We start from the raw sequence: 22,989 nt of genomic DNA, 5'->3' as shown, positions 1-22,989 counted from the left end.
TAGAATCCAGAACCTTGTCTGAAGGAAGGGAGGTGAACCCTCGACCACTGAGCTACATTTCTAGGCCCTTCTTCCTACGTTTTAGTTGAATGCGCTAGGAAAGTTTACATTATCCCATCAATAAGTGTGTCCATTTGGGTTTTAGAAAAAAGAAGTTGAGAACCAGGGTTTGAGGTATCTTAGAGTATGTGCTCTGCAGCCATGAGGCCTGTCTCCACCGTAGTAAAGACAAAGACACAAGAGCTCACTAGCTTCCTCCTCGGAGTCCTTCACAACGCACTGATTTTAGAGAATTCATCCCCTTCAATCACATTGATCAGGTCATGTATAGGAGCCCAGTTCCAGCCTATGATGAGTATCAGATCACTAGCAGTTCATGGACTGGTAGCTAATACCATATCCTTTGTGGGATGACAAGACATATCAAAACCACTGTTGGAAAAATCCCTGAGGTTGTCCAAGGCCCTGGGCATTCCCACTTCACCTTCATGCTGTTTCCATGTGGACCACCGTGGCATACGGTGTTTACCTAAGTGTGTGGCAAGCAGCATGCAGCTCAGCCATTAGACATTGTTTTGCTCAGGTAAAGAGTGAGGGAAAGGAATGCAGGTTTCTAAGGGACTACTAACTTAACTGGGGCTGCCCACCTTCCTGTGCTCTGAGTCTCCTCTTTCAGTGCAGGCTGCATGGTGTCCGGGCGTTTGCAGGCCAGAGTAACAACCAGCAGCGGTGCCGTCCTTACTCTGTAATCCCGAGTTGTCTTTGGCTCTTCATTCTTGCCACTCAGCTTCTCTTTTGCACCTGTTCATGCATGACTGAGACTCTTGCTTAGAGCTCTCTCTGTCCAGTCCTTGTCCACTCGCTATCTGGATGGAGGTGATTAGGAGCCTCTCCGCATGCCCATCCATTGCCTTACCATTGAAACAATGTTGGATTTCTGCTGCTGGGACTCAGTGTTGGGGAAATGACCTTGGGGGAGGAACGGTTCAGTTTGACTTTATTTATGGTGCCTTTGGGTGGTGTAGTGTATGACAAAAGTGGCTGAGGAGGAATAGTCTGGGAAGCAAAGTATGAGGGGAAAGGGTTAGAGTCTTAACATCCCCCTTGCAGGGTATAGCCCCAGTGACCTGATTTCCGTCTAACAGGCAAACTCCTGAAGACTCTGGTACCTCCAAATAGAAACCCATGCTAGCATCTAAGCCTCCTTAGAAGGCTCTTAGAAGAATCAGGAACTGAGGCTCCTTGTTTAGAATTGCCGACTGGGGCTCTGCATCATTTGTGAGTTTCCTTCATCCCAAATGGAGAGACAGTGCTTGTCATTGATGACTCAGGTACCATGGCCATCAGGTTGGACTTTATTGAAGCTGGGGACAGGCATCGTGTAGTCAGTGCTGAGTGGCCTTTTGCAGCAGATGGTCTGTTGCCCTTCAGGACTGTGTGCCCCAGTGACCCTCAGTGTCAGAGGATCTCATGTGCCTGAATTCCCTCAGCTGCACAGTGTCTCCACACTTTCTCCTTCTCTTGCTACTCTCCAGATGATAACGCTGCGCTGGTTTTTGCATTTTGTAGCTTGCTTTTTCCTTAGATCACCTTTGGTTAGCCGGCAGGTTAATTCTCTTTTATCCTAATTTGTGGATGGGAAAATTGAAGCATGATGCAAGCTCACCTCGCTGGGAAGTTGTTAGAGGCACTCTGAAACCCAGGGAGTCTGACTTTATGGGTCCCCTTTGAACTGCTGTGGTAAGTCTGATTTCAAGCAGGAAATGCTCAGCAGTTTTTGTTAACCACCATATTGTAATTGTGGTCATTTGTTGAGTTATACAAGTGATAGGATGGGTGGAGATTTCAGAGACTGAATTTAGGTGAGGACTTACCTGAGGTTTCCTTTGTAACTGTCTGCCTCCGCCCCTACCTCTTTGTTTTTGATTTGGAGAATGGACGCTAAGGTCTTCTAAGTGATAGGCTAACGCTTGTACCACTAAGCTGTAGCCCCAGACCATCTTATATTTTGAGTTATGGTCCCACTAAGTTGCCCAGGTTGGCCTTGAACTTGCTCATCCTCCTGCCTCAGCCCAAGGTCTTGGGTGCATTCTACCATATTCAGCCCACTTTTTTTTTCTACATGAAAGTAGGTTGTACAAAAACATCCTGATAATTTATGACTTATGGCATCTTAACTGTGTCCAAAGTTTGGAGTCTCTATACCTCTTCTGAGAGGTTGCTGTGTGTCCCTCTCTATAACGTAGCTGCTAACATCCCTACAGGATATCAGTCCCTCAGTCCAAATTATTATGCAGTCGTTATTAAAGGAAGCCTTTTTGCAAAGGTCGCCCCCAATTAAGAGTTTTCTTGACCATTCTGAATGTTGTTTAGTGTTTAAAAAGCCTTTTTAGTTTTATTTTATTGTTGGTAACTAGGTCACATACTGTGAAAGTTTGAATGACCTGTCTATTTGTTTTAACGTTTTGGAGAAACATCTGAGGGGAGTTTTAGGATGTCGCTCACAGATGTATGACATTTGGAGTCAGTGTTTAAAATCATTTTGTATTTGTGTCTGTGGCCAGATGATTAAGGTCGAATTTGATATATTTTAACATTTATGAATTGAGTAGTTTGCAGTAGGAAACTTAGGGAGAGCATTTCTGTCATTGAAGGCTCCAGACCATGGCCTGTGGATTTTGGGCAAGCCCTGCTGCAATGACTTTTGAAGTCATACATGAAGAACCTACAGCTAGCAGGAAAGTCTGCTGTAATGACTTTTGTACTGTACCTGGAGAGCCTACAGCTGGTCGGAAAGTCTTCCTGAATGCTAGGATTTTGTAATTTGTTTCTCTTTCTCTTTTTATGCTCAGTTGTAATGTTTACAGCTCATTACATCATTTCTCTGGTTCTCTGCCTGCCTCCTATCTTGTGATCAACTTAAAGAACACATTTGAAAAATCTTCCAGAATCCTTGTAAGTGTAGTCATGAATTTATTCCCTCCCCTCCCCTTACAGTGATTAAAGTAAATAGACAAACCCAACAAACCAGAGAGGCAAACTGTAGAATCAGACCTGAAGCTACTCTGTTTACAAGTGTAATTTTGTATGCATTCAAATAATATCCCACCAGCTGATTGAAGTTGCCATTGTGGGCATGTAAAACATCTTCTTTTCAGATAAACAATGTCCATTCCTGGTACTTGTTTTTGAGTTGTTCATTCATCCATCCAGCAAACATCCTAACAATTCTCTGTGTCCTAGATACTATTCTGTATACTAGAGAAAAGTTGGATACATTCTGAAGTATATGCCTGAGTGACTGTGTGGCTTCTTTTATCTTGTCACATTTCCATTATATAAATGAAATATTTCATGTACATATTACTCCCTCAATTTCCCACTTAGGTACCCAGCTCAACTCCTGTCTGCCTTGCTGTTGTGTCTGTATGTCTTAGTACTTGGTGGGATATGGGACATGACTAGTTCATGAATTCCATAGACATGATTGCCTTTAGTTTCCAGTACCTGGTGCATTTAAACCTGCTCATTTAGGTAATATCAAATAACTACTAGGCTTAAGGCATTTCTACTCCATTCTCTTTGGTTTCCAAAGGACACAGAGTCAGTGTTGTGAGTAGAGAAGCTTATGGCTTTTGTCCTTGTCGTTCATTGGAATCGCTTTGGCCTTTTCTGGTTGTCCACATTGTTGCACATACACCCAGAATTACAGACTCATTGATCACAGAGGGACATTTGTGTTTTAGTAGATATCTTTTAACAGCTGTTTCCTGGGCATGTACATATGCCCCCATTTGACTTCGATTTCCTTTAATTTCCCTCTCAACCAGGAACTGGCCCGCTTGTCTGAGTGTTTGGGGTAAGACGTAGAATCTGAGGGCAAAGTTCACAAATCGTTTGCAGTGATGGCTCCTTGAAGTGTGTGTTTGGAAGACTGTTGGTAGATTAGTATAAATGTAAGTGAACTTCCCACGCTGTGAGCCTTTAAGCCTGATGTGTTCTACGATGACAAAAACAGTGTTCTTCCTTCTTGAAAGTAGAGCCAGGCAGTAGGAGATGACCAGGATGATGTAGGACCCATGGCAGCCACATAGAATGCTCAGTCAGAGGAACTCTTCTGAGTGAACTCAGCTGGCCTGAAATGGCCAACCTTTGTCCTCAGCTATGATTCAGCAGCGCGTGTGGGCTGCCATGGCCTTGGATTGTGAGTGGGTCTCCTTTGGTAGAGCAGGCCTTGGAGGAAAGGCTGACAGTTGACACCTCCCATCCAGCATCATTCTTAGCAGCCAAAGGAACACACTGGGAGAGTGTCACCTAGGAGTCCTAGTGAGTGTCCTGACACTGACTGAGACTCTGCCTCCATCACCGGCTGCTTGTTCCTCTTCTCTTCTTCTTTTCTAGGACTGGATAACGAGCATCTTACGGAGGAAGTTAACACCCCATTTTTCCTTACTAGTTTTTTGTGGGTGTTGCTGTCGCTGACATTTCATAGTAAGGGGACTGGGAGTCTTTGTTACTTGGGGTTGTATTTTTGTCTAGAACTGCTTTGAAAGATAATTAACATCTATTGCTTTTAAATAATGGCTAGCGTCCTGAGAAGTGCTCCACTTTGGAAGATAAATCATATAGTCATCTCACTTTAGAATGAAAACAAATTCTCTAAGAATATCCCATTTTCTGTTTTTAATATAGGAAAAAAATTGGAAGCAGAATGATCTAGATTAGCTCTGTATTGGCCTCGGTCAACCCTAAAAAATGCTTTTCATCTTTAGCAAAGCTTTGGACAGATGCAAACAATGTTGAACAATCGCAACATAATCCAAAAGTCTATGACAGAGATTATAAAGATGCAGTATTTCTTTCCCCACTGTTAAAATTATACCTGTAGGAACTGGAGAGATGGCTCCGTGATTCTGAGTGCATACTGCCCTTGCCAGCGGTGCTGAGTTCAGTTCCTAGTAAACATGTCAGGTGGGTCACAATCACCAGGAGCTCCAGCTCCAATGTGTCTATCACCCTCTCCTGGCTTTTGCAGGAGACGTTCATATGGACATACCACCTTGCCAACACCTCTACCACATATATACATAATTAAAAATAAAATAAAGTAGGCATCTTTAAAAAATTGTTCCTGTGATGACTTCTAGTTCTCTGATTTGTTTTGTTCCTTAGTGACATATATTCATGTCTTTCCTGTTTTGTGCTCAAGTATTCTGGAATAGATGGTGACTAAGTTGGTCATTCCTTGAAAGCATGTTCTGGTCTACCAAGGTTATAGAAGCTGCTTAGGGATGGATAGTTTTAGCCTGCCTTTTATAAATTTTTTTATGGGAAAATAAAAATTTAATTTTATCCCAGGTCACTCCAAGAATTCGTAGGAACACTTGGTTTCAGAGTAAACTCTAAAATTGAGGATGGTTCTGAAAACTGTCTAGGGACAGAGAAGAGTGAGAGGCTCCTTGACTTTCTTCTCCCTGGAGGTGGCTGGCCAGCTGTCATCCCATGGTCCTTCCCTTTCTCCGGCTGTTTCTTCTTTGCTTTGCTTGTGCTCTGTACTGTGGCTGTCTGTCAGGGTGAGAAAAGGACTCATGGCTAGTTCAGATTTGACCCACTGTACTTCTTTGGCAGGAGAAGTCAACTGCTGCTTTGATTTTTATGTTTGTTATTGGACAGACGACATCGTTATAGACAGTGCCCTATTGGGGAGGGAGAACTTCCAAGTCCTGTGTTCTTTACAAAGGAATACTGTTGGGAAGTGGTACTGTGATCTGAGGCATGCTTTCCCACAAATATGAAGTTGATGATACAGTATGTAAACAGACGTCCAGCTGATATTCCACATCTATTTTCACTGACTTGGGAGATTATGAAATTTAAGGGGGCATACCAAAATATAAGTAAATGACATGTGAAGTGGACATTTTTTTTACTCTAATTTCCTATAGCAATATATTTATCTGAAATGTCAATTGTTTTCTTTATTTTAAATTTTCAATTCTGGGGATCAAACATACTAGGTGGATTCTCTCCCCTAGAACTACCCTGCCCCAATTGCCTAAGGTGGTGCTAATTTGATTTACAGCAGAAGTATACCTAACAAATAGTCACCTAATAAATAGTTATCTAATTTATCTTTTAGAAACAGACATCTATTAAAGGTTTCAGTGTGTGGTAAGTGACAGGCATGTGCACTATTATCCTTTGTCATTGCTGGCCCCGTCCATTCCTTGCCGAGGGCAGGCTGGCTACTGTCATGTCTCCAGAGTCTTCATAGATGGTCTCTCCAACATCCCAGCTACTCCATTTCTTATTTGTTTTCCTTCTGGGTATTTCATTCTTGTTCCTATCAATAACAGCATTCTCTGTCATCTCATTTTGATGCTTCCCCAAATCTTGATCTCAGCCTTGAACTTCTCCAGCTCCCTGATCCAAGCACTACCACTCTAGTGGTCTTTTGACATAGTAGGTTTTTTCTCAAATTATTTCTTTTAAAATAAATAATATTTTCTTGATTATTTCAAAGTTTCATATAATATATTATGGATCATATCTATTCTCCTTCCCTAACTCTTACCAGACCCACCTCCTTTCTCCTCAATACAACTTTGTGTACTTTTTTTTTTTAAGTCCATTGAGTATAATATATGCTCCCCAATACCCCTGGGTATTAAGCCTGCCTTGAAGCATGGTTAACCTACTAGGGGCCCCATCCTTAAAGAAGTCAGCCTCTCTCAGCTATCTGTCGCCAGGAGCTCCTCCTGTAGGCGTGGGACTTTATGCCCACCTCCCCTCTGCATGCTGAGACCTTATTGGCTCTTTTATTTTTGATTTTTTTAAAAAATTTTTTATTGAGAAAAAGAAAAAAAAAGTTTCCGCCTCCTCCCAGCCTCCCATTTCCCTCCCCGTCCTAAAATTTTATGTTACATGCTGAAGAAATGGCTCAGTAGGCAAGAGCACAGATGTTCTTCCAGAGAACACGGATTTGATTTCTAGCACCCACAAGGCAGCTCATGAGCACTGTCACTCCGGTTGCAGTGATTTGATGCCTTCTGGCCTTCGAAAGCCCCAGGCATACACGTGATGTACAGGCACCTATGCAGGCAAATGACCCACATACAGGAAATAAAAGTAAATAATTTTAAAAATTTACTTTGTGTGTATGGGTGTTTTGGGAGCAAATATGTACATCACGTATAAGCCTAGGACCAGGGGAAGCCAGAAGTTTCAGGAATTGGATTACCTGAAATTAGTGCTATAGATAGTTGTGAGGCACCATATGGGTGCTGGGAATTGGACTTGGGTCCTCTGGAAGAGTGCTTAACCACTGAACCCTCTACCAAGCCCAGTTCTTAAAGCCACACATTTCCCCTGCCCTGTTTCTGTCTTCTCTGATGTTCTTTCTTGCTTTTATCCCTGTCTTGAATTCTACATAATATTTTGCTTGTTGAAATCCAGTTCTAGTTAAATCTACCTGGATGTCTAAATCCCAAGGATGCTGAGCTGAATGCCACTCTCAGTTTAGGCTCAAGACCTCTGAGGACCACCCTTGCTGCCCGACTTCCAGGCAGGCTCCTGACTCATTCGTTCTTCTTTCTTTACTCCCGCTTTCCCCACCTCTGCTAACCTGTTTTGTGGGTGTAAGAAGAACACTTGTCTAGTGCACACGAGGCTCCAAGTTGGATCATTAGCACTGCAAAAGAGAATGGAGTGTCTGTTTAGTTTAGAATTAGTAAAAAGGGAAGTAGATGCCACCGAGAACTTGGGCAGACTCGCCTTCCCTTGCTGCTTATTTCCCTGCTTGGGCCCCAGTGCGTGTATGCTGCTGGCTTCCTTCTGGATCTTTGTTGATAGAGGTTTCTGTCCCACCCAGTCCTGCAGTCATTCAGTCCCAAAGAAACACACAGAGGTCTACATTAATTATAAACTGGTTGGCCTAATAGCTCAGGCTTCTTATTAACTCTTATAACTTACATTAGTCCATAATTCATGTCTGTGTCAGCCATGTGGCTTGGTACCTTTTCCGGTGAGGCAGTCACATCTTGCTTCCTCTGCATCTGGGTGATGACTCCAGACTGACTCTTTCTCTTCCCAGAATTCTCCCGTTCTCCTTGTCCCACCTTTACTTTCTGCCCTGTCGTTCCGCCTATACTTCCTGCCTGGCTACTGGCTGATCAGCATTTATTTAAAGTATAAGTGATAGGGTACAGACCATTGTCCCACAGCAGATGGTGAGTGATGTCAAGGTGCCATTTAGCCTTACTGTCACCTGCTCCAAGGTATGGTCCTAATTGTTACCTCTATGCAGTTCATTTTGTTAATGTTTCTCAGACCAGTTTCTCTTTCTCTGCTGACCACTTCTATTGGCCCGCAAAGTTGTTATTTCTTCCATCCTAACAAAAAAAAATTTTTTTTGACAGGGTAGCTGTAGCTACCTGATGTAGCTTTGGCTGGTCTGGCGTTCCCTATGTAGCAGTCTAGGTGTTATAAGAATGTAGGCTGAGCATGCTGTAAAGACTAGGCCAATAAGTAGTGGTCTGTGTACTCTTATGCATGGCCTCTGCATCAGTTCCTGTTTGCAGGTCTCTGCCCCAGCTTCCGTCAGTGAGGGACTGTTACCTGCTGTCTGTAAGGTTAAATAAACCCTTTCCTTCCAAGGCTTTGGCCACAGTGTTGATTTTTGGTCTTGTTGTTTCATCACAGCAGTAGAAACCCTAACTAAGACCTCAAGTGACTATTCTTTGCTCTTTTTTCCTTTGTTCCCCTAAGTTTGCTAAGTAATTGTACTTTATCCCAGGCTGCTTCTACCAAACACATCTCATACTCAACAGTCCTGTGATAGGCTACCTAAATATCGTAGGCGTGATGCATGCTTTCAAAACAAAACTTTGGAATCTTATCTCGAGAAGCTTTTTCATGGCATTGAATTTATTTCTTTCCCTTCAATTACTGGCTATGGTATATTTGGCACTGAGTATTCTTTGCGTGTCTCTGACTCATCTTGCAGGCTCTTTTCATCAGCGAATCCTTTGACTCACTTTTGAGAATACATCTCACTTGCCCATTCTTCCCACCTCCTCTGCTGTTAGGCGTCTCTGTCTTTCTCTGCAGTGTTTCAATATCCTGCAATCAATCTTGCTGTGCCTCCCTTTGCTGTTTATAGACTATTCATAGAACACCAGCCAGAACGACACTGATGAGAAGGGGCACAGAGTGGCCGGGCTTTGCTCTGCGTCTTCCTCTTTCTCCCACTCACCTGCCTTCTGACTCATCCTCAATGTTTACAAGGGAGGGCTTGATGATGCTGTGGACTTGACAGGATTCAGTCTCACCTTGGAGATGGGTCTCTGGGCACACCTGTTGGGGATTATCTTCATGACGTTAACTGATATGGGCAGATCATGTTAATTTGGGGTGGGATGATTCTGTGTCCTTAGCACCCTGGCCTGTGTAAGTAGAAAGTGAACTGAGCCCTGGCATGCATCCCTCACTTTCTGCTTCTTGACCTTGATTAGAATGCGACCTGCTCTCTTGAGTTCCTTCTGCTGTGACTTCCCTGTCATGCTGGACTATATATCCTGGAACTGTGAGCTACAATAAACGTCATTTCTCTTAATTTGCTTTTGTTAGAGTATTTGCTTTTAAAGGAAGCAAGACAAAGGCCTGGAAGGCCCCGCCTGACCCACTCTGCCTCTCTCTGGCCTCTTCCTTATGCTTTGGTTTATCTTTTGCCACTGTTTTTTTTTTTCATGTTCAGATTCTTGCTTCTCCTTTGTGCCCTTTCTCTGACGTCCTGAAGTCTTTCTCCAAGGTCGTTCCACTCGGCCCCTCTATTACTAGTTCATCTTTCATTGCTGTGCTGGTCGTTGCACTCTCGACCACTAAGTTAGTTTATCTTGCATTGCTATGACCAAAGCATCCAACAGAACAACTTGGACAGGAAGATTTGCTGTGGCTCATGGTTTTAGAGGGCTCGACTTGTGATTGCTTGGGCTGTGGTGCTTTGGCGCAAGTTCATGATGGCAGGAACTGGTGGAGGAATATGACTGTTCACATCTCAGTAGGTGGGAAGCAGAGAGAAGGGTCATGCCACTATTAAACTGGCTTTCTCTTGTTATCTCTTCTATCTGAGACCACAGCCCATGATCCCAACCTATGTTTAGTGTGGGTCTGAACTGTCCTCACAGATAGACTTAGAGGTATGTCTCAATCTTCTAGGTGACGGTAATTCAGTCAGGCTGACAATGAAGATTAACTGTCTCTGTCCCTTTGCCCAGACATCTCTGTGGATGCGTGTGTGGCACATGCTCTTTTCTTAATTGTCCCCTCTCAGTGGTTACTTTCCAGTCTGTTTGAAGCCACATTAGTTCCAACTTCATATCAACCATTCCCTTCTTTGCTGTCCTGCACAGTGCTGTTTGTCATAAACACATCACATATTGTCATAAACATCACATATTGTCATAACACATCCATTTGTCATAAACATCACATATTGTCATAAACATCACATATTGTCATAAACATCACATATTGTCATAAACATCACATATTGTCATAAACATCACATATTGTCATAAACATCACATATTGTCATAAACATCACATATTGTCATAACACATCACATATTGTCATAAACATCACATATTGTCATAACACATCCATTTGTCATAAACATCACATATTGTCATAAACATCACATATTGTCATAAACTTATCACATATTGTCATAGACATTACATATTGTCATAAACATCACATATTGTCATAAACATATCACATACTTTCATAATCATGTCACATATTGTCATAAACACATCACATATTGCCATAAACATCACATATTGTCATAAACTTATCACATATTGTCATAAGCACGTCACATATTGTCATAAACATTACATATTTTACTCAATTGTTTTTATTGTAGTTTCCCTTTTCTAGAATGTAAGTTTCAGCTGTGAGGAGATGAGGTTTTTGTTTACCTAGTGATAGTTAGGTTTGGCCAACTTTACATAAGCGTAGACAAACCTAGGAAAAAGAAACCTCAGTTGAAAAAAATACCTCCATGAAATTGCCTGAAAGTATTTGTGTGTGTGTTCTTGATTAATGCTGTGAGATAGCCTGGGCAAGTGGTCCTAAATTGTTTTAAAAAGTAGACTGAGCAAGTCACTGAGAGCAGACCAGTAAACAATGTTCCTCATTGCCTTTTGCTTCAGTTCCTACCTGGAGCTCTGTCCTAACTTCCCTTCCAGGGGGATTGTGATCTGGACATGTAACCCAAATAAACCCTTATCTCCCCAAGATGTTTTCAGTCATTGAAAGGATCAGTATTGGCTCAGGACCCCTAAAACCAAGTTCTCAGCACAAGGGAGGTTTATTTGCCCCAGAGGGACAGAGGAAGGTTTATTTGCCCCAGAGAGACAGAGGGCAAGGAATAAGAGACAAAGACAGGAGATTGAAGATGAGGGAGAAGGGGAAGGGAATAAGGGAGAGAGGAATATTTGTTCCTGAGTGACAAAGGATTGCCTCTGGATAGAGAGGAGACAGACATGGCCCACAGGAAAATGGCTGTTTATAAAGGTAAAATGGGATGAGGTGTTTAATTATTTAATTGTTTATGTTTATTCTAGTAACTAAAGAGGACTTTTGATTGCTGGACTTCAATACTTTGATAGCTAGACTGTGGTAGTCAGCCTCAGGAAGAGGAAGTGGCCAAATAAGGGAATAGACCCTGGTGGCTAGCTTTAGGATTATAATCCAGCAGTTTTTAGCAAGGCATTGGGAATGGGGGAGAAGGGCAAGACCTGCTCGACCCATTGTTTGCCATGCTCAGGCTGACTAGAGTCCCTTCAGTCATGGTGCTTTTAGCACAGTAATAGAAAGCAACCTAGGATAATCCTAGCATGTTAATGTAATGGTAAGTACTTTATGAACGCGAGAGAAATATCGGTGTGAGAGAAATATCGGTGTGAATAAGTTTAGTCTGTTTTGCATCGTGACTCTTCTGTTGCAGATAAGAACATAGCCGTAGGTAATGTAGCAATTTGTGGCGCTAGCTATCCTGGTCTGTTTTACCCTGCTCTGCCTTGCCTCACAAGTGCTCTGCCTGTTTGTCCTGATTCATCTATCAGGATGTTACGTACATGAACTTTACAGTGGGTAACTGCTCTGTGGGAAAGAGGAAGTCATCAATCAATACTGTGTCTTATTAGTGCTTTTTACCACCAGTCAATCAATATTAGGCAGAAGTCAGAAATAGATTTTTAATCACAAGTTCATGTTGGAGCATTTTCTCTTGGAGCATATAAAAACGTCATTGGTTAAACTGTTTCCTTTAAAGCTAGAATTCTGAGAAATTTACCTTGGCTGTGCTTTCTCTACCAAGAAGGAAAGTCCTGTGACCTTGAAGCTTCAAGGAGCAAAATGAGTGGGTGCTGCCTGTTTGGTTAAGGCGGCTCGGACTTGCTGGATCTGGCTCGCACTGCGAGCATCTGGGATTTGTGTTCCTTTGCGACCACTCAAGCAATAGGATCAATTCCCACCCCCACCCCCTAAATTATCCAGGTACTTACAGTGGAGTAGGGCGCTGCTGAGGTATAGATGTCATAGGCTCAGGAGACAGTCTCAGATAATTATGAGTATGAATCACACAGTTAAGTTGCTGCGGCTGTCTTTATAGAGTTGCGAAGCACAGGATGTGTCTAGTCGGCGTTTCCAGCACCTGCCCGACTTGTGACTCACGTTCAAAGGGAATGATTGAGCTGAAAGTGAATTCTGCATACCAAAATGAACTGATATCCTGGGCTATAGAAATGGAGGATGAATACCAACCAGGTCCGTCCCTGAATGTTTGGGTTCCTGATCAGATTTCTGAAATTAGAACGTGTCATAAAATGCTGATTGTAGCTGAGAAGCTGTGGGATTTTAACTGAGATTTGAGTAGCGTATTAGTAAGTGTACGGGGCGGTGGGGGGGCGGGGGTTGAAGGCAGAGCCTGATGAGAGGTTTATCAGGCTCCTCCCACCCAGCATTTCCATTTCTGGCCCTTCCATTTTGTCCACATCCTTGCCAAAATTGTCATTGTCTGTCTGTTTGGTTTATAAATACTATATTGATAATTTTTCCATCCAAACTCCTTCATCAGGGAGACTGGACTATAATTTTATCTCCCCCTCTCTCTTTTGTATCTTTATCTGGTAGTGACATCAGGGCAATGCTGGTTTCATAAAGAGTTCATGTGGCCGTTTGAGAAAGATTGCTGTGAATTCTGCTTTAAAACTGTGGCAGGATTGTGCAGAGAATCCATTTGACCCTGGACCATTTGTAGCCGGGGAGTTTGTGTGTCTGTACACATGTGTTTGTAGATGTACGGGTGTGGAGGCTGGAGGACAACCTTGGGTGTCAGTGCTTAGCATCATTCTCCTTGTTTCTGAGACGAGGTCTCCCACTGGCCTGGAGTTTGCCAAGTACCATAGGCCAGCTATTGTACTTTTGGGGGTCTTCCTGCCTCTGCCTTCTGATTGTTGGGGATTATACCAATATGCTTGCTTTTTAAAATTATTATTAAATTTTTTCACGACATTTATTTTGATTATATTTTTTCCCTCCCCTAGATCCTCCCAGCTCCTCTCCACCTCCCTACTTCATTTTTTTCTATTTAAAAACTCAAAAAATCAAAAAACAAAATAAAAAACAAAGAAAAAACAAACCCCATAAGATGGTGGCAAGCAAAAAGCACCCCAAAATTGTGTGTCCATTGTGTGTTGGCCACCTACTCCTGGTCAGGGGGCCTGCTTTGGAGTGTGGTTGATACATCCAGTGACACTCAACTGGAGAAAATTGATTTTCCCTTTCCCAGTAGGTATCAGTCACAAATAACTTCTTGGTTAGGGGTGGAATAGCCTTTCTCCGTGCTGGGATTTTGTCTGGTTTGGACTTGTGCAGGCCTTGTGTATGTTGTCAGTCTCAGTGAGTTAGTACACGATCAATCATGTTGTATCAGGAAGACACTGTTTCGAAGGAGCCATCTACCACCTCTGGCTTTTACAGTCTTTCTCCCTCTTCATCATGGATTACCGAGCATTGGGGCAGGGGTTGGGGGTCGATAAGGATCCCAATTAGGGTTGAGTGCTCTAAAGTCTTTGACTCACTGCACACTGCCCAGCCGTGGGTCTTTGTGTTGAGTGCCATCTCCTGCAAGAGGAAACTGTTCTGGTGAGCGTTGAGTGATACACTGATCACTTCCCATCCTCTTACTCTAAGGTGAAGTGTGTTTCTTGGGTGTAACAGAAGGATGAGTCTTGTTATCAATCCTGTCGTTTGGTCAGTGTCTTTTTAGTGGGGAATTGAGACCATTAATATAAAGAGTTATTGATCAGTGTTTATTAATTCCTTCATTTTGTTGTTGTGGTCTGTTCCCCCCTCTTTTGATGAATTGTTCTTGGATTATATATTCCTTATGTCTTCTTGGGTATAGTTAACCTCTTGAACTATAAAAAGTTTTTTTTCTAGTGCTTTCTGTAGAGATGGATTAGTGGACATAAGTTGCTTAAATTTGTTTTATTGTGAGCTGCTTTTCTTTCTCTATCAATTGTGATTGGTAGTTTTGCTGGGTAGAGCATCCAGGCTGGATCTGTGGCCTTTCTGACTTTCAGAGTTTCCAATGAAAAGTCATCTTGAATTATTTTGGTAGGGCATATGCATTTAGAGGTCAATCATCTCTTTCAGATTTTCCAATTTAAGGATATATGTTTTGTTTTTAAACAGGGTCTCAACTTATAGCTCTAGCTGGCTTAGAACTTGCCACTTTGTAGACCACATTGTCCGTGAGCGCACAGAGATCCACCTGCTTCTGCCTCTGCACGCTGGTGTTAAAGGTCTCTGTGACCATGTCCATTTAATGGGATATGTTAAGGTTTGTCATAATGCTTTTCTAAATTTCTTTGGTATCTGTTGTAATTTCCTCTCTTTTGGTTAGTTTATGGATATGAAAACCTTTCTTTGATTCTTTCTTTTCTTTCTCTCATTTTATTAATCTCTGTTTCCCATCTACCATTTGTGGGGTTGGCTTGCTTTTGCTTGTCCAATGCATCATTTATTTAATTTGAGATTCCTCTGATGGTAGCTAGAAACTCCTACCCCCAACCAGAACTGATTTCATGATTTAATTGTATCCCATAGGTTTTGCTATGTTGTGTTTTTCCTTTCGTTTAGTTCTAGGAATTTCTGAATTTCCCTCTTAGTTCCTTTGGTGTCCCATTTATCATTCCATAGTGTATTCTTTAAACTCCATGAAGCTCCTCTAACTTAAGGAGACTAGGATTCCATATTCCTGTGTTCTCTTTAGTGGGCACAGGAGAGATTTCTGCCCAGCTCTTTTAACGTGCGCAGAGGTTATTTTCTACTGAGTTGTTTTCAGAGGGTTGACAGCTACAGATGTCAGTGAGTTCTGGATCAATCGGCGCATAAACAAGATATATGTTCTTGGTGTTCAGTTGTTGGCCTCTTTAGATGATGTCTTTGACACCCATCAATATAGTCTCTGCATCTGGATTCTTACAGTCTCCGACAAAGAGCAGAGAGTCCCCTTGGACCAGCCTATAACTGTCGTCGTTTACTCTGTGTTCCTTTTTTTTTTTTTTGAAATCCAAGTGTTCAGTTTATGTCTGCTTTTAGTTTTCCAATGCCTCTAAAAATTGATTGCTTTTAGCCTGGAGTTTTATTAAGTACAGGAGGGTTGGTCTGAAAGAAGCAACTTTGCAGGTATTTTCAGTAGTTCAGTAAATTGAGATATAGAGATTAGTCATTTAGTTCAAACATTTTTTTATGATTTCCATGTTTTCTTTTTTGAGCTCTATATTAGAGATATGCATTTAGTAAGTTTCCTTGCACAAACTTCTGAGATCAGACAAGATTGGGCTTCATCAAGGTGGTACGGCCAGAGACCTAACACAAACTTCATTGCATTTCCTTTTTCTTTTGTCCTCTCTTTCCCTTTCTTTCTTTATTCTTTTTTTTTTTTTTTTAGATTTTTGAGACAGGGTTTCTTCGTAGCTTTTGGTTCTTGTCCTGGAACTAGCTCTTATAGACCAGGCTGGCCTCGAACTCACAGAGATGCACCTGCCTCTGCCTCCCAAGTACTGGGATTAAAGGCATGTGCCACCACTGCCTGGCTCTTTTATTTATTTTTTTTCATTGCTGTGATGAAATAACCTGATAAAAGCATTTAGGGGGGAAGGGCTTTATTTTGGCTTGCAGCTCAGTGGTACTCTCCATCATGGTAGGGAAGACATGGCAGCAGGCCGGAAGGCATGCTGGAGGGAACAGGAGGCTGGCTGGTCACAATGCATCTTAATTCAAGTGAAGAGGGAAGAGGAAGAGGGATGGCCTCACAGCTTGTCATCAGAAACCCGTTTCCTTCAGAAAGGCTCCACCTCCTCAAGGTTTCACATCCTTTCCCAACAGGGCTGCGAGCTTGGGCATGAGGTTGGTGGGGTGGGGTGATGGGTTTCAAACCACGAGCCTAGAGGGAATATTTTACAATAAAACCACAGCAAAGTAATTAGCTAGCTTTCTTGCTTCCTTCCCTTCCCCTCCCCTTTGTATTTTGTTTTTCTCTTAAACATTGGGACTTGAGCCCAAGGCCTCCTACATTTTAGGCAAGAGCTACAGAGAGTCCCAGCCCCACATACAGATTTCCTTACTTCTTTTCGTTACTGACTTCTAGCATAACCCCACCAGGGAACATACTCTTAATAAACAATTCTTACTGAATTTGAGATTTGACAATGTCATACACGTCCCAAGTGATTCTACTTCCTACCCACTGCCTCCACTTCTCCCAATAAGTCTCTTTTCCACATCCAAGTCGTTTGCTGTGAGACACGCTGGATTTGATTTAATCGTTTGGTAGCTCAGCATATGGCTGGTCCATTCCTGTCAGTATTGGAGTTCTTGGTATAGAAGCTAGCATCCTGCATCCTGCATATGTCAGATGAGTCCCTCCCACCAGTTATTATGTTATAGCTATATTTTAAGAGCCCCTTCCTTTTTGTTTTTGTTTTTTGTTGTTGCCCAGATAGCATCTCAAAAGTCTCATACTGAATTATGTACTCGCCTGTGCCTGCACTTAGTTATGTCAGTGACTCTGAACTGCTTGGCCCTCATTGTTCCATGTATTCTTAAGTCTTTGTGAATTCAACCCTTAGCAGTATGAATTTTGCCTTACTAAGTCTGGCAGGGCCTTTCCCCATAATGTCTGCCATCGATAGCGTGATGTCTATTTTCTCTTGTTATGGTTTTTACTGTATAGTTTTTTTAATTATGATTTTCCCATCAAATAGCAGGATTTTGCTTTTCAAAAAAAACCTCAGTGTGGCAGTGTTTCCTTCATTGGCATATTTAGGTTTGTTATGTATAATGCTGTTATGTTCTGAATCAGTTATAATGCTGTCTACTGTTTCTCTACCTGTCCCGTCTTTCTTCATCCCACCCAATTATCAGCTGTATTGTATATTACACTGCTTTAATTTGCTACATTAGATTTGTTTTCTATTTCTGTTCCTTATATTATTATTAATTTTTTTAAAGGAAAAGATAGAGTGTTTAACACCCCATTGTGTGAACAAGGAATTGTTGGATTTGGGATTGGAATCGCTGTCACTGGTGCTACGGCCATTGCAGAAATCCAGTTTGCCGACTATATCTTCCCCGCCTTTGATCAGGTAGGTGGGAAAGGCATCTCAGTCCCGGAGTGTTCAGACACAGGCTCTGCCCACCCATCCCCGCCTTGCCTTCAGCACCTGTTGCCTCATGGTGGTGTGCACAGTTGCGATGGAAATGCATTTGAAGATCCAACGGCATGCTCTTAGGATGTGCACTGGGCAGGAAAGAGTCACTGTGGCATGTCTCTTCTCTCTGCAGATTGTCAACGAAGCTGCCAAGTACCGCTATCGCTCTGGCGATCTTTTCAACTGTGGGAGCCTCACCATCCGGGCCCCGTGGGGCTGTGTGGGACACGGGGCTCTCTACCATTCTCAGTGTCCGGAAGCCTTTTTTGCCCATTGCCCAGGAATCAAGGTATTCTTGTTTACCTATTTTATTTGATCATCCTTTGATGTTTCCACCTTCGCTTACACTATTAGTTAGTGTTAATCAATGACCTTTCCTGAAGGAAGACAAACAGGACTTTGGAACTGATAGGCACTTAACTGTATTTGAGAAAGAGAGGTTAGCATTTTATTTTAAATTAATTTTCTGGTGCCCAGTTTTCTAGAATGTTCTTCCTGAAGCAGCTCTGGCATGATGCTGGCATTAATTGACTCCACAGATTTTAAGGTCTATGGCATTCTCCTAAAGCTCTAGTTTCTTCTTTCTCATGTGTTTTTCTCTTTGAACTCTTCTTGGGGTACATTTAATAAAACCCACTGTTCAGTCTATATTTACCTCCAAGTCATGTGTGCTTATAGCTCAGTTTTCAGTTTTTAAGCAGACGGAGAGGAAGCTGTTATATAGATGGGAATCTTTTCCAATCTAGAGCATGGTAACTGCTTAGTCTGCTTGGAAGAGTCTTCCTGTAATAGCTTAAGTCTTTTCATGTTGCAAATGTTTCACGTGTTTTGTCTCTTGATATTCACCCAACAGCTTTCCAGGGAATCATAGGAACTCACAGATGTGTTAGCCAGAGAAACATGTCTGTTTTTGACAACATAAATCAATTATAAAAATGTTTACATTTTTCCTTATTTTTTTTCCTGCTGGCTCATAATAATAAGGTTTGTCCCAGTTGAAGGGAGGCTGTATGCTTTTTTGACACAAGCCAGAAGTGGTAGTTTTGGACAAGAGCCCTTCTGAGGCAACGCTTATTTTTGAGTTTGAGCTGGATGTTGATCATACTTAATGTTTACACCATATGCTAGAGGTTTTAAACAACAGAACTTTTAATCTTCTACTGTCTGTTTCTACTTCTTATTTTTAAACTCGAAATATAAAGCTTATATACTAAATATACATACTAAAAGGCTAATACAAATAACTATATGAAGAAAGCAAAGAGAAACTGAAGAAAAGAAGCATAAAGGCATTGTGTAATGAGGTTAATAAAGAGATTAATACTGTTTTATTTATTATTATTATTACTATTATTATTATTTTGTTTTTTTTGACACAAGGTTTCTCTTTGAAACAGCGCTGACTGTTCTGGAGCTCACTGTGTAGACCAGGCTGGCCTCAAACTCATAGAGATTCACCTGCCTCTGCCTCCCAAACAAACATCTTGAAGGTGGTTTTCTTCAAGGAGTCTTGTTTGATCTTTGTAGTAGGCCCAAGTTTATTCTAATAATCCTTCCAAAGTAAAGTTTGTTCCTACCCCATTCTTTTAAAACCATGAAAGCTTAGGTACAAAGTTGTGATTTGAGGAACCATGGTCAAGAGTGTGGTCTCTCGTGTGTATCAGAACAGAGTAAGAATCTCCATCCTAGCAAGTTCTGTGACCTTGGCAGTGTCCTTACCCCTCTGAAGTCAACAATCCTCTGTTTTTAAGCGGGAAGAAGAATAGTAGCCCCTTCCTGAAGTCACTGGGAAGGAGAGATGAAATGATCCTCTCAGCATGATTTGCCAAGTTATATCATGTACTTCCTGTTGTCACCAATCCTCTTCAGCAGCCCCCTCCTGAAAGTCTCAGAGCCCTTGCCTGTCCACTGGAGATGTGGGACAACCATGCTTTTCTCTTGTCTGTGTATCTGGATGCTGTAATATCTGGTCCACAAAATTCAGTGGATCGTCTTTTCCCTTAGGGATTGCAGGTTGTCTTTGCCCATCAGAACCAGGGGGACTGTGGCACTTCCATTTGCAAATGAGAGCAGAGTGTTAGTAGGAGGGGTGGCACTTAAAGGTGGGCATTTATTTCTCTTTCTTTTAATGTGCTTTGCGGCTTCTCTTTGAGCTACGGGCAAGGTGAGGGCCTGAAAGGAAGACTAGTATCTTAGTTATCAGGACATGGGAAGCGTTGTAGTCATGCTTGTGGATAAAGAGATTTCTGAAGGACTATGTGTAAATTTTATAATAAATACCAATACCCAGTCTTCTAGTTGAATTGGTTACACTTGATTGGTTAAGTATCAACTCTGAGAAGTAGATTTACTGGGGTGTATTTTGCTAAAATTGTTTGTTTTTGCAGGTGGTTATACCCAGGAGCCCTTTCCAGGCCAAGGGACTTCTGTTGTCATGCATAGAAGATAAAGATCCATGTATATTTTTTGAACCTAAAATACTTTACAGGGCAGCAGGTAAAGATTCCTTCCATTTTGTTTTTGCGACTCTCCTTGCTTTCTTTTACATAGTCTAATTTTTTAGATATTTTCTCCTTAGCTTGATTTCCACTTTCCCTGCGGATTGAGTTCTGTGACATTTAATTTTGTCCTCAGATGTAAACTTTAGAGAAACCCATCTAGTTCGACTCTGATTGTGGAATGCGAAATGTTAACAAGAATAAAAGATCGTGTTGAGTTTTGTTTAGTCATTGTGGGTTGTATGGGAAAGTGAGGGCCCTTGTGCGACATGACATTGAAAGTCCCCTTTAGAGACGTGAAATTTCTGTAGGTCAGGGGACTCTGTAGTGAAGCAGGTAATGTTAACCATGGGCTGAGGTATCGGTCTTCCCTGGCGTTCTGTCACAGTAACCCAAGATGTTTGGTTACCCTTCCTATAGCTCACAATTCTAATTCTATGAGCACACATCTGTGACTGCTTATTTCTCAGTTGTAATGGAAAATTTAAATATCAAATGATTTATTCTGTTTAAAGTGTATTCCCCCCCCCCCCCGCCCCCCGAATTCAAGAACATTACTTTGGCAGGTTAACTTTAAAACTACATATCTTTGTTGTGATGTAATTTGTGTACAATAAAATACACAGCTATTGTGTTCAGTTTGATGTTTTTTTGACAGCCCCATATATTCATATAGCCACTGTACAAAACAAATGCAGAACATTTTAATCACTCCTGCAAGCCTTTCCCTGTTTGCTTTCTGCCTGTCCATCCCCTTAGCTGTAAGCCTAGTTGCTCTCTGATTGTGATTAGATTAGCCATTCATGTCTCTGGGCTTTGTGGAGATGGAGGTTCACATATATTCTCGTGTTTGTGTTCTTTTGCCCAACCCAGTGTTACAGAGATTTCATCCATTTATTGCTTGTGTCTAGTTCATCTGTATTTCTGAGTAGCAGTCTATTGTATGAACAGTCATTGTTGGTAATATTGCACAATTGTATACAATATTAGGGCATTATTCAGTGAATGAACATTGCCCTTAAACTGCATGAATAGTTACTGTTCATTGTTATTATTACTGAATATATTTGTTATTCTTGTAAGAGTACTTGCTTCTACTGAGGAAAGTGTTCCTTTCCAACAAGTTAATGACCCTTAAATATTATTGATACATTGCACCTCTAGTTCTGGCTGTTAACATGACCATTAATGAGTTCATTAGGAAATGAATCTTCATAATGAAGAAAGAAGGCATCTGGACACCTGAGGCACATGCAGTTTTGTTGTATTAGTATAAACTTAAGTGAATATTCATTGTACGAATCCACTGTCATTAATTGGCTTATGCACTGGGCTCCTATTTTACTTTTTCTATTTAGTTTTTGAAAAGTGACTTGTATGCTTGTATGCTATTATTAGAAAAGAGAAATTTCCCCAAATCTGAAGTACTGTTATTTGTGTAATTTCTGGCATAGTTTTTTTTTTTTAAAGGATTCTAGACATAGATTTGCTTAGGAAGCTAAAATGTCAGTCATCTAAAAACGTTACCAGTTGTCTCTAAGGAATTTGGCAGATTAATTTCACTCTGTATATGTACTTTCTATACTATGTTATTTTGGTTTGTGTGTCTGTGTATGACTTAGAAAGCATATATTCCCTGATCATGAAATATTCATCTATTTGACTACAAGTTAGTTTTTTTTCTTTGTATGTCTCTGTTCTCTTACGAATTGTTTACATAGATTTCTGTTTCTGTTGTAGTCTTTTAGGAAACTTTTGTATCTCTACAACAAGTGAGACTGCAGTTAAAAGGACATAATTTCCCTACTGAGGAGAGGGCCTTGATTACATGCTGACTAGGGAGGGTGACCAAAGGTTTTCATTTAACTTGCAGTGCAAAGTTACCTTTGAATTTGTTGACCTATTTTCTGTGATTGGTAAATTGCCAATTCATGACAATGGGCCCAGTAGAATTTTCCGGCTTACTTTCCAGATTTAGTTTGAGCATTGGACACATGCATCTTTCAAGCCTTAAGTTAGTCATAGTCTTAGTGACTAAGCTTATGCCATGTGATAGAGTGATATATTTTGTTCTCTGTGTAAAGTTTAGGATCATGAGTCATAGCACTTTGTAACAAGTTCACCCACTAAAGCCCCATAGCCATGTATAGTTTAGACACAGTTTAAAAATAGCAAGAAGTTCCCCTTTCATTTCCTTTACTCCCAACTCATTCCTTAGCTTTGGTCCTGTGTATTTATATTTCTCTGTACAGGTGACTAAGTGGAACGTACGTGCTTACATATGAAGCATAAAAAAGATATAAGTACGTTACTGTAATTTGCTTTGCAATATCTTCTATAAATTGACAAAATCTATAAATGTATAAGCTATATATTCAAGTAATAAAGAGCAAGCTATACATATTCTAAAATAGCTTTTCTTTAAAATATATTTCTAAACTGCACGGTGGTGGCACACACTGTTAATCTCAGCACTTGGGAGGCAGGTGAATCTCTGTGAGTTCGAGGCCAGCCTGGTCTACAGAGTGAGTTCCAGGACAAGCTCCAAAGCTACACAGAGAAACCCTGTCTCAATAAACCATATATAATTCCTATTAATTCTTTGGGAATTTTGTATGTTGTGTTTTGATCATATTCATTCCCACTCCTACCCACCATCCCAATGTTGTGATTTCCCTACCCTCTTAGAAGCCTCTCAGGC

General features: G+C 41.4%; 1 protein-coding gene across 2 annotated transcripts in view; it reads left to right on the top strand.

The window, feature by feature from the left end:
• The window catches only part of Bckdhb (branched chain keto acid dehydrogenase E1 subunit beta), a 173,740-nt gene that overhangs the window by 27,171 nt on the left and 123,580 nt on the right, over window positions 1-22,989 (top strand). For both annotated transcript variants that reach the window (XM_075965099.1, XM_075965100.1), the window contains exons 4-6: window positions 17,591-17,724; window positions 17,924-18,079; window positions 20,178-20,286. In XM_075965099.1, coding sequence (XP_075821214.1) covers window positions 17,591-17,724; window positions 17,924-18,079; window positions 20,178-20,286 — 399 coding nt within the window. The remainder of the gene's footprint in view (window positions 1-17,590; window positions 17,725-17,923; window positions 18,080-20,177; window positions 20,287-22,989) is intronic.

Source organism: Microtus pennsylvanicus, chromosome 3 (genome assembly GCF_037038515.1).
Source record: "Microtus pennsylvanicus isolate mMicPen1 chromosome 3, mMicPen1.hap1, whole genome shotgun sequence".
In the NCBI taxonomy this organism is placed as follows: Eukaryota; Metazoa; Chordata; class Mammalia; order Rodentia; family Cricetidae; genus Microtus; species Microtus pennsylvanicus.
This window is presented reverse-complemented; position numbering and strand designations above follow the sequence as displayed.